This window comes from Hippoglossus hippoglossus, chromosome 2 (genome assembly GCF_009819705.1).
Source record: "Hippoglossus hippoglossus isolate fHipHip1 chromosome 2, fHipHip1.pri, whole genome shotgun sequence".
Classification (NCBI taxonomy): Eukaryota; Metazoa; Chordata; class Actinopteri; order Pleuronectiformes; family Pleuronectidae; genus Hippoglossus; species Hippoglossus hippoglossus.
Genome location: NC_047152.1, coordinates 6,517,334 through 6,529,123, shown reverse-complemented (window position 1 = coordinate 6,529,123; position 11,790 = coordinate 6,517,334). Strand labels below are relative to the sequence as shown.

The 11,790-nt window shown below is 44.4% G+C and overlaps 2 protein-coding genes across 2 annotated transcripts in view; one reads left to right on the top strand and one right to left on the bottom strand.

Annotated features, from left to right (window-relative positions):
* Positions 1-343: 343 nt before the first annotated feature.
* LOC117776352 (protein FAM184A-like) overlaps positions 344-11,790 on the top strand; it is a 30,817-nt gene continuing 19,370 nt past the window's right edge. Inside the window, 4 exon segments of the mRNA XM_034610218.1 lie at positions 344-751; positions 8,532-8,609; positions 10,150-10,284; positions 10,535-10,633. Of these exon segments, the coding sequence (XP_034466109.1) occupies positions 578-751; positions 8,532-8,609; positions 10,150-10,284; positions 10,535-10,633 (486 nt within the window). The 5' untranslated portion in view covers positions 344-577.
* The window catches only part of pln (phospholamban), a 33,693-nt gene continuing 30,373 nt past the window's right edge, over positions 8,471-11,790 (bottom strand). The window contains exon 3 of the mRNA XM_034610206.1: positions 8,471-8,489. The gene's annotated coding sequence lies outside the window, so the exon portion shown is untranslated. The remainder of the gene's footprint in view (positions 8,490-11,790) is intronic.

The window sequence follows — 11,790 nt, the reverse complement described above, 5'->3', positions numbered from 1 at the left end:
AGGTACTTGATTACATTGCTTGAATTAGTTACATTCCCTCACTGGTTATTGCGAAAAATATGAAAGCATGCATGTGATTTAATGTGTATTATGATGTATTAGTAGTAGTAGTGGTTAGTAGTGGTAGTAGTAGTAGTAGTAGTAGTAGTAGTATGCATCCTTATTATCTGCGATAGCCGTGAAGGCATCATCCTGCAGCTTGTGTGAGGCTGTAAATACAAAATACAAATATATATAAAAGCTGCATTTTCCCCACTCTGTGCTGTAATTAAACACACCAGCGTGCACGTACGCGCTGCGTTAAACCAACTGAACCCGGGCGCGCGCCTCGTAGCAGGGGGGGTGGGGGGACGCGCTTGAGCATCTGGCGCGCGTCTCCGCTCCTCTCATCACCTCCTCCATCCATCCCGAGCGCTCGCGCCCGGGACGGACGGTGTCTCGCGCGCCGCCGCTGCTCATCTCCCTCCGCCAGTGAAGACGAAGCACAAACACAACAATGGCAGCTTCTACCGCGTAGCTCCGTCTGTGTTGGAGGAGAAAGCGTCCCGGATCGGGCTTTTCTTAATTCCCGGGAAAAATGGCGACGGGGGCGGCGGGCTGGCAGCCCCCGTACAGCACCTCCACCTCCGGCAGCAGCACCAAGTACACCCTCTCTCCCACCTCCAGCATGTTTTACGACGGGAGCCTGACGCTGGAATACACTCAAGACCTGCATCTGAAGATGAGCAAGAAGATAGCACAGCTCACCAAGGTGCGTGCATGTGCATGAGGGGGGTGTAGTGATGTGGATGTACATGGAGTCCTGTAGAGAGGATGCTGATGCGGGATCATATGTAAACATGCTGGTGTGGAAGGGATGGAGCTGCTGGTGCTGTCCTGCAGATCTCCATGTTTGGTGCTGATGCTGAGTGCTGCTGTTTAACAGTTCTTCCTCCCTGCATGCTGCACAGGTCAGAGGGTTTCCCCTGAGACTCAGAGGTTGTGGTTGTTATTCATCAGCAGTTTTTAAGGACTTGCCAGAAGGAGTTGTGGCGAGAGATGAGAAAATTCTACAGGAACGAAGAAAACTACAAAAATAAGACAACTCTGCTTATAAGAAAATGCAACAGCGAATAAGAAAACACTACGGCAAAAGTAATGACAATTGCATCTATGAAAACACAATTGGAAATAAGACACAACAACATATAAGAAAACATAACAAGTAAGATAGCATGACAGCAAACAAGAAATCACAATGTAAATAATAAAACATTTGCATTAATAAGAAAAGACAACGGTGAATAGGAACATACAACTGTAAATAATAAAATATTACATGAATAAGGAAAGTAAGAAAACACAACGGCCAATAAGAAAACACCACAGTTGTATTTCCTAATTGTCCATTGTGATTGTCACCTCAGGGCCACCGTAGTCTCCTCCTGTGATCTTCCTCCTCTCTACAGGTTTCTCCTCTTCCCGTGCAGAGCTGTGACTGTGCTGGATTTCATGGCACCCATAGCTGAGAGCTCTCCAAACGCCCGGAGGAGTGTGTAGCTGTGTATTTACCCTCGGCCACGCCGCTCTTAAACCTGTGTGTGTTGTTTCTGCCCTGCTCGCCACCCAGGGGCTGAGGGAAGTTATGTAATGTCAGAGGGCTGCAGGGGCTCGGCTGCTTCTCCGTTGTCCACCTGAAACCTCCGGAGCGTGCAGCTGTGAGGTAGCCTGAGGTCTCAGGTGGCGGCTGCGTTATTAATGTCTTATAGTGTAAAGGTGGATAAATAAAGCAGCTTATACGAGCATGCTTGTGCGATTGGGGGGTGGGGGGGGGGGGGGGGGGGGGGGGGGGTGGACAAAGGCAGGAGGAGAGGGCAGGAGATTTTACATAACAGACATGGTGATACCGTCCCAGTGCAGAATTACACAGTGTGGATAAGCTGCACAGATATCCACAGAAACGTGGACATCCAGGATTAGAGCGCTGCGTTTCTGGGGTTGATTAAAACGAGGTTGGCAGGACATCGGCGGCGGCGTTACGGTCCACGAACAACAAACTGATCCCGTTGATATCCCTCGTGAAAATGTTTGTCTGCACCCATCCAGATTCACACCCACCTGCTACAGTATACCCCCCCCCCCCCTTCAGTGGAAATGGAGGAGAGGAGGAATCAATATCCAGATGTAAACATAAGTCTTAGTAGCCACATTACTAATGAGCTGCCAGGTCTGTAGAGAATGTGCAGATTTCATAGTGAATAATATCAACCTGTGACTTTTGCCATGAGAAACTCTCTGTTAATCTTTCAGTGGATTAACAGAAACATAATCTATTTCATTATGGATTATGATTCACAAAGTATGTTTATGTTCTTCTTGAACGTGATATCTTCAGATCAGTTTGAGGGAAAGTCTTCAAATTTGGTGAAAACGTTCACTTGGACTCGAAGATGAACTGATTAGATTTTGTCGCCTGGAGGTCAAAGGTCAAGGTCACGTTGGCTCTTTGATATCTCAACACTGCTTGAGGGAATTTCTTCAACTTTTGATCTGTTGTCACTTGGACTCAAAGATAAAGAGTAAAGTGAAAGTTAAGGATTTTCTTATACCTCTGCACCATTCAGTATGTAGAAATATATCCAGAGAAACTGCACTGGTTGGTGGAGGCCTACAACTGCAGTATGGTAATTCTAGTTTAATTTAACATGACCTGGTACAAGCTTCTCTTGTTATATCTGAATATATTTGGGTTTTGAGCTGTATAATAATTGCAATAATGCAAATAATTGTTATTAGTATTCAATCTTTTCTCACCGTAGTAAGATGTCTGAGATCCTTAGTCTCAAAACCGCATCTAATATTTATCTGTCGAGTTATTTCAGGCATTAGATTGTATTTTTTCTGCACTTCTGCTTTTGTATTCTCCAGCCTCCTTGAAAGCCCAGAGCACTTCCTTGTCTCCTGTATCCAGATGTCTTTAGCTTTTTAAAAATTGAACGTGTCGTGTCAGAGCTATGGCCCCTCGCTTTTGCTCGTGTCCCGGCGTCCGCAGGCTCCTGCTATCTGTTTACGAGTCTTAGTGCTTAATGTGGCGCATGTGTTGCTCGTCTGTGGAAACGTTTTTAACTTCAAATGAGTGAATCAGACGTCGCTTCACGGTGAGTCCCATGTTTGATGTGTTCGGGTGAGGTGCAGGAGCATTTCTTTAGATTTTTACCCCATGAGGCTACTGCATTGTTTTCATTCATTCTGCAGCGTTGCTTTCAGGTAGAGCAGGAAAGTAAAATATAATTCTGTTCCTGAGTTAAGGTGTTGAATAATGGCTCAAAGAGTGTTTTCTGCAGAGCATTGTGATGTCACAGTGAAGTTGACCTTTGACCTGTTGCATAGAAAATGTCACCTCTTCATTATTTTATCCTGTTGTGCATTTGTATGACATTTTCTTTCAATAGCCTGTTAATTCTTGAGGTACGGCCAAATACAAAATGTCCTGTGTGTGGTCATTGTGACCTTGACCCTTGACCTTTGACCACTAAAAGTTGATCAGGTCATCTTTGAGTCCACGTGAACGTTTGCACCAAATTTGAAGAAAATCCCTCAGAGCAATCTCGAGATATCACGTTCACGAGAGTACAATGGACAGTCAGACATCCCAAAAATCCATGAACAGTGAGTTAATCAATGCAACGCCTCATATCGCAATTTCCCAGAAACCCCGGCTGATGTCTTCAGATCACAACACTCCAGTTCTCTGTCATTTGAAGAAAGGAAAGCAGCAAATCGTCCCTGTTCAGAGGGTGTTTGATTTTCTTTTGCTTGAATATTGAAGCAGTAATTACAGTTGACTGATTGATAAATTAGCTCATTATCTCATCCTCACACCCAACTGGACAGAAGTGGTTAACCACCACTCCAGAGAGAAACTGGCTCACCGATTTTATTCATAACACAGGAGGAAATGTAGAAGATTTTTCTTTGCATTGGTTGAATCTCTTTGCTTTTATTTCTCTGCTGCATGCGAGTGACAAACAAACCCTAAGAGGTGTCAGTGTACGGTCCAGGATCAGTTGTTGTGCTGGTGCTGGTACAGTCGAGGGGAGATGCTCAGTTCTGACTCACACTCTCGTCACATGTAATCTGTTTAGTGGCCTGGAACCGCAAAGATTTAAATAAGACGTCGTGAGTTTGGCCTTTCCTCCTCTTACATCATTTTCAGGAGCAACAGCTGTATTCAACCACTCAGCCGTTGTACACTGAACAGCCATCAGGAAGAAGGAAATCAAGTTTCTTTTGCCTTGTTCAAACACTGACGAGCCCCGAAATCAATTGATTTCCCAAATGGTCGGAGGTCGATTAAAGGCGTGCAGCAGTACAAATACTGGCATCTACAGGAAGAGATAAACATTTATAAAATCTCTATTGAATCAAATGTTGTAAAATTACCCCATCGATCGATCTGTTTGATGGAGGAATCTCGTCTCATGTTTTAAACACGAGTGCCACCAGTAAATGACCACGGGCCTCGCTGAGATGAGTCTTATGTTAACCGGGCGCCCGAGGGTGTTTCCTCTCAGTTTGTTCCTGAATCACAGGAAACACTATTTCCTTCTTCCCAGAGAGGCTCGGTGTGCCATCACACTTTTCCTGCTCTGATGTGGTGTAGTGATGCTCGGGGAGGAGCGTGCGTCCTTGGAGCCTCAACAACAAAAGAAGGAACAGGCACAAAGTGCTTTCACACCGCGACAGCGAGGACACAGAAAACAGTACTCATACATCAGTGTGCTCCATCTGATTGGTAACGGGGACCGTGTCGCCACTTCATGCCGAAGGAAAACAGTGCAATGAAAGCCGAGACGCTGAGGGATCCTGTTAAAACTACAGCACCACCGAGAACCAGGCTTTCATTAATCCTTTAATTAGCGAATATGATGCTAATCCCGTGAAAATGATGAGAGCACAGCAATAGAGTTTTGTCGGAGGAGAATGCTGCAGTTGTTCTACAGACATTCGCGACCTTTAGTCTGTGGCTCAGTCAATAGCGACGAGTGCAGAAAAATCCTGTGGCCTCAGAATCGTCCCTCCTGTGTTTCCCCATTGTCATTTTCCTCATTCGCTCTGTATTTGACATCGTGGTGATGAAAAGACTCGGACTGTAAATCTGTCTGATTATTTGGATTAAAATTTGTAACTGGCCACTCATTTGTCCACCTCTGTATTATTTTGGTTGAGATCCATCATCCACAGAACCTCGATACCTTAACGTCATTGGTGCACGATGGCGACGTTCACATCCAGGAATTCTTAGATCCCTCTGTGGGTAGAGGGAGGAACAGGTGACGTGTCCAATGTCCACAGTGATGATAGAGACAGAAAGAGACCACTGTGATTTTACAGCCCAGCAGTTCACATTAAATATAAATTATAAGGAACATGAATATTATAGGAAAAAACGAAAAAAGGCACCCCCGTTAAAAGACCATCGTCATCCACCTGAAAGGTTTTTTATTTTGAACTGTTTCCTCTGCAGCGTTCGTATTTAGGATATTCTGGCTTCTTCTATTTTGGATCACACAACCACAAGAGGAAGCTTTTATCTGCATGTACAAGCATCTTTATCCAGCTTGTTGAAATCGTAAGTTGAGGAGTGGGCACCAGGTAATTTCCTCTCACATCAGGCGTATAGGAAGCGGTCAGTTGCAACAGGGACAGTGCTGCACAAAGGCCATTCAGGATGTCTTGCTGCTGTCTTTCCAGCTCTGAGTGTGACTGCGTCGCTGCAGGCTGCTGTGTCGCCTTCAGGCTGGGTTTGATCCGAGCCTGTGAACCCCCCCCCCCCCCCAGCCTCTAGGAGAAGGGAGGAAGAAGCTATTAGCTGTCACTCTCTCTGTTTTCTTTCATTTCATTGTGAAGCAAGTCACATCCAGAGAAGACCGTTCGCACGCTCTGCTTCTCTTTCATGTGTCTGCTGGTGGGGGGGATGAGCCGAGAGGAAAATTACATGAAAAACAAATGCTGTGGCACGATGTACATATTCAAATTATACCTGCTGTATTACAAATACATATATTTGTGTTTACCTGTTTAAAACACACACACACTTCTCACTTCTCCACTGAGACCATTAATCAGCCGGTCACGGCTTGTCAGCTCTCACCTGTCCGCTTGACAGATGTCAATAGAGTCTGTTACAACACGTTCAGCTCCGGAACAGTGGAGGCGACGCATCTCACAGGCGAAATCAAATCATGTGTCTGACAGCTGCCTTTTAGAACACAATGTGCATAGAAATGTGGATTCAAGTTTTAAACCTGAGTATTGTAATGTAAAGAGAAGAATTCTAGTACGTCATTGTTGTCAGGACGGATAAAAGGTACAGTTAATATCTCAAAACCATCAAATCCACACATTGAAATGTACAAGTTCCAGATTTTTGTTTGTTTTAGAAGTATCTGGGAAAAAAACCTGGATCTGCACCTTTCTTGGTCCAGATCCTCGCCCAAATTTGAAGTTTCGTGGAAATCTGTTAAGTAGAAAAAGAAAGAAAACTAATAATGCAACCAGCAAAGAAACAGACTTAACAGACCCACATACAGTGTCGTGGTAACTTGGAAGTAAAATGTGAACTAGGAATGTCGTTTGGAACAGCCAGGGATCTGCAGGGCTCCACATTGATCCATCTCTGCACATTATTTAACATGTTCGTCTGATAAATGACTTGAACCATTTATTTTAGTTTTCTCCACCAATTACAGTAATTGATTATCTTCCTAATTATTGCAGCACAACTCTGAAAGAACATGTATCTTTGGGGGTCGTGATACATGTACAGATATTTTTAGATACACTTGTTATTATTCCAGTCCTTTAATGGATGTATACGTTCTTGCAGAATTTAGTTTGCTAATTTGTGGGAAGCAGGCGTCAGTGTTCGAGACTCAAATAGCAACGCAAAGTATCTTAATTCCCTTCGAGATGGAGAGAGGAAGAGGGAAGGGGGAGGAGAGGAGAGGAGAGGAGGAGAAGAAGAAGAACAAAAAGAGGAAGAGATAAAAGGGGTGAGAGCAGAGGGAGAGGAGAGAGAGAGAGATGAAAAGCAGCAGGCACAGCAGCATTATTAAAATAATCATGTATAATTGAAGGAACATTTCTATAGCTGGCTCGCTGCCGCGAATCAAAGGCTCACGGAGAACAGGGGTCTACCTGACTCTTCTTTCTGTGGAGGCACCAGCAGTGATGCTGAGGTAAATAAACACATGATTGTGATGATTGTCTCAAATCTTCCCATTACAGGTATTAAGTCATTTTTCATTCATCATCATCTGGCTTTTGAATCAAGGTCAATTGTGACCTCAGAATATCTGCTGCACACCGGTAGTGAAAAGGCCCTTGAAGATTTAAACAGTGCAGCAACTTTTACAAACGCAACAGGATTGGAAATCGCTTCGTCTTCGCCGCTCTAAAAACAGTCCTTACCAGTTCCAGTATGTTTTATTTGTGCAACATTAATAATATATTTGGTGCAGAGAAAAGTTAGTGAAAGTAGTGAATGTTATTTGTGGTTTAAGTTAGTTTCCTGCCAACAAACTGTGGCTCTACTTGCTCTGGCGCTGGTGGGGCTGTAATTAAGCTGACCATGACTGAATATTAGCTGCTCACCAGGGGCTTCAATTTGCTGAAGATTTTTTTTTTTTAAACCTCCTGCATATCATTTACCTCCAGCACTTCTAAAACCAACTCCTAATCCTGGTGGATGGAGCAGCCATGACTGACAAGATGTTATTAGCTTTTTTGTGTGTGCCGCAGCCCGCGGGGTCTCACAGGTGATCATACAGGAGACACACTGAGATTGAAAGTTGTTTTTTGTGCTGACTGAGACATGATATGTAGGACAAAACACTTTAGAGAAACCGTAGACAGAAGAAATGAGAAGAAAAACACCAGAGTATCTAGAGACGACAGACTAGTGCAATGCAGACGTTTTTATTAATATTCTTCATAATTTATATCCAATGTGAGCTGCTGGGCTTTCTCTTTCTGCCTCCATCATCACTGTGGTCATAGACAGATATAAAGATGGACGACACGTCTCCACTTCCTCCCACTATCCGGAAATGAAGCCAAAATATCTGGCGTATCGCTGTCAATCATAAAAATTGGTACAAATCATCATCCTCTGTCTGTGGATATCACTTCTCTTTAATCAAACCTGCTTCTCTCCTCTCTTGAAGATGCTAGGATTCATTTTGTTGCAGGGCTGAACTTCATTTTGGAACTATTGATCTGATATAGAAACAGTTAATCAGAGCCTTCTCTCTCTCTCTCTCTCTCTCTCTCTCTCTCTCTCTCTCTCTCTCTCGCTCTCTCTCTCTCTCTCTCTCTCTCTCCTCTCTCTCCTCTCTCTCTCTCTCTCTCTCTCTCTCTCTCTCTCTCTCTCTCTCTCTCTCTCTCTCTCTCTCTCTCTCTCCTCTCTCTCCTCCCTCTCTCTCTCTCTCTCTCTCTCTCTCTCTCTCCTCCTTCTTCCCTCTGTTGTCTCATCTCCTTCCTGTCTCCAGGTTATTTACGCTCTGAACACCAAGAACGACGAGCACGAGGAAGAAATCGACTCTCTGAAAGAAGCCCACGAGGACGAGGTACGGACGTCACAACGCTTGTGAATGTTTACAGCACAGGAGAATATGTCACTTTCTAATCATCTTTGAAAAGGTCAAAGGTCGTCTCACTACTCCTTTCTATATCAGTTATCATGACAGAGAAAGTACATTTTAGTGGCAGACCACTGATATATCATTGGTTTCCGTGGGGATATTTGTTCTCCTGAAGGAGTCTGTCCTTTGCATGTTTAATTTTGTAGCGACTCAGAATCGTGCACCAGTGGGTGATTCAGCGGCACGCGGTCCGCCACCCGCCTGCAGGGAGCAAGGTCGACGCTGCATTGTGCACACACAGCGAACACAGATCCTAAAATATTGCAAACACATTTGCTGAGAAAATAAATCAGGCGTTTCCATTAAGGCAGTGCAAAGAGGAAACTGCCAACCCACTAGAAAAATGTCCAAGTGAGGCCCATGTGAGAATTCAGCAGGAAAGCACCTTCACCTGCTGCGTTCTTCATATGCAAAAGCAAACTCCGGAAAATGGCTTGATTTTTCAGAACAGCTTCGATGCTGCTTTGCATTTGCATTACATACATACATTCTTACAGAAAATAGTCCCTCGAGTGTTTTGATGATGGTGTTGGAGAGCGCTCCACTCCAAAATCCCCTAAAGGTGTTTTATACCCATCAACCTGTTCATTGACTCCTTATGCTCTGTTTGCAAACATAAGAATAACCAGTTCAATAAATCTTCACATGCAAGATGCTGCTGTAAATAAAATGCGGCCGCAGCATCTTTTGTTTTAAAAAAGCTTCTCCAGATTCTCCACTTCACTGCCTGTAGTATATCATAATTGATGTTGATGGGTAACAGCCAACAACACACCCACCACCCACCATTACTTAAAGAGTTCCGAATGCTTTTTTCTTCACTGTGCAGTTGATTTTCTCCACTGATTTCGCTGACGTAAAACAAATCTGACTCCAGATTAAAACTCACAAGTTCATCGCACGGAGGCCGAAGCTGATCTGAGACCGTTTGAAATGTGTTGGTTTCATTCGTACTGCTTTCAGAGAGCAGCTTTACCGAACCGTGTTCTGAGTGGGTAATTAAATTTGTGTTGCTTTCAACTGTTCCATTTTTGCGAGTGGGACTTTTCGCCGCTGCCAAGACACATTTCTTGGAGGCAGCCGTGTTTTTCTGGCACCTACTTTTATTTATTTCTATGTTTTGTCCCGTTAGTTCGTGTTCCCACCTACACTCTGTAAATCCTCCATAATAAAGGGATGAAGCAAAACCATGGACGTTCTATTTCACGTTATATTATGATGGAGTAATAGGGGCATATTGACAAGGGATACAATTTGGAGACTCAACTTTATTTATTCTCGTCATATTACAACTTTAATCTCATTAATCTTACGACTTGATTGCGAGAATGAAGTTGTGATATTACGACTATATTCTCAAAATCGAATTTCTTTTTGGGCTTCTACTGGCCCCCAATACATCTTGTACAATACAATCGTTTCTGGGGCGTTAAAGGTGCTGGCCGTTTTGTGTTCTCCTGCTCAGGTCCAACACATTGTGACAGAGACCAGAGACAAAATCATGCAGTACAAGAGCAAGATGGTGGACGAGGCGGACCTGCGGCGGCGGCTGGCCAGTCTGGAGGAATCCGTGGAACTGCACGAACACATGAAGAGACAGGTTGTTCACTGCTGCTGGGCACCGGGGGGGCTTCACTGTGTTGTGGAAACATCTGTAGCGCTTTACAGATGTCGTTATCTTCACATCATCAGCCGCCTTTTACTGAAGGGAATTACAATCTGAGCTGAGCTGCGTGGCTTCCAATAATCTCGTGATGCATCGTACACTGACGTAACCGCACAACATTGGAGTGTGTTGATATAGTGTGAAATAATGTAATGCCGTTGTCGTGGTGTTTTGTCGCTGTCAGGCTTTAGCAGAGTTTGAGATGTACAGACAGAGAATGGAGGACTCCCAGCTCTGCACCGAGGCCCAGCACACACAGAGAGTGGTTTCTATGAGCAGAGAGGTAAGGCTTTACCACACACACACACACACACACACACACACACACACACACACACACACACACACACACACAAGCACACACTGGAGACTGGAGATTCATTGGGATTCCTAGACCCAGTTCATGAAATATTTAATACTCTACTCACTCTAGCAATGCGTAAAACAAAAATATCAGGTTTCTACCACCAGGACGACTAAATTGAGCTGAGACTCCAGCGTGTGGCTTCTGCTTCTTTTGCATTGTAGAGTTTTCTCGTATGCAGCACTTGTTCCTCCGAGGTTTTGTGGATGTCCACGAGATTTCTCCTCAGAAACCAACAGTGGCATCCCACTCAGACACAGCACATATCAGTAGAAGAGCTGTAGTTTACCATCAGGACTCTTGCTTCCGAGACGACAGCTAAACATGTTACTTACGTTATTTATTCCATGTTTTCCCAGCGGAGTGAAGGTGTTGCAGGATTTGTTCGCTTCTTTTTGGCTCTCATTGTAACATGTTGTAGACCTAGACTGTATTTAAAGATGGACGACGCGTCTCCATTTCCTCCCGTTGTACAAAAAGTTATATCTTGACTGACTAGTTTAATCCGTGTCCCATCCACTAACATAGAGGAGGTGGAGATTATGACCTATACTGCAGCCTGCCACCAGGAGGCAATCAAGAGGATTTAGCTTTACTTTTTGGGGAGCAGTCAGTCGACCATCTTTATATACAATCTATCAAAAAGTGTTAATTGAATCTGATGTGCTTACATACATCATGTTTTGTCATGCCATGCATCACATCCCGTCATGACACAGCATCATACACACCTGCTTCTGTCGAGTCTGATGGCAGTGGGCGTAAATGACCATGTGAAGTGTGTTTCGCCGCGATGAGCTCGAGGCCCAACGTGCTCGGCTCATCCTCACACCATCTGCGTCTGGACTGGTCTGCGTCCGCTTTGGGACCTGTCCCTCGTCTCTCCCTCTCTTTTCCGCCCCTGCCCTCACACTGTCTCGTCCCGGTTTGACTAAAGAGACGGCCTCTTTAGCAAAAGTCTGCTGGCGTCGCACATCATCACATCTCATGCCACATTTTTATGTCTTGTTTTTTCCAACCTGTCTGTCGCATTTCTTTGTCGCAACAGCAAACACGGTCAAGTTGCTTTGTTGCTG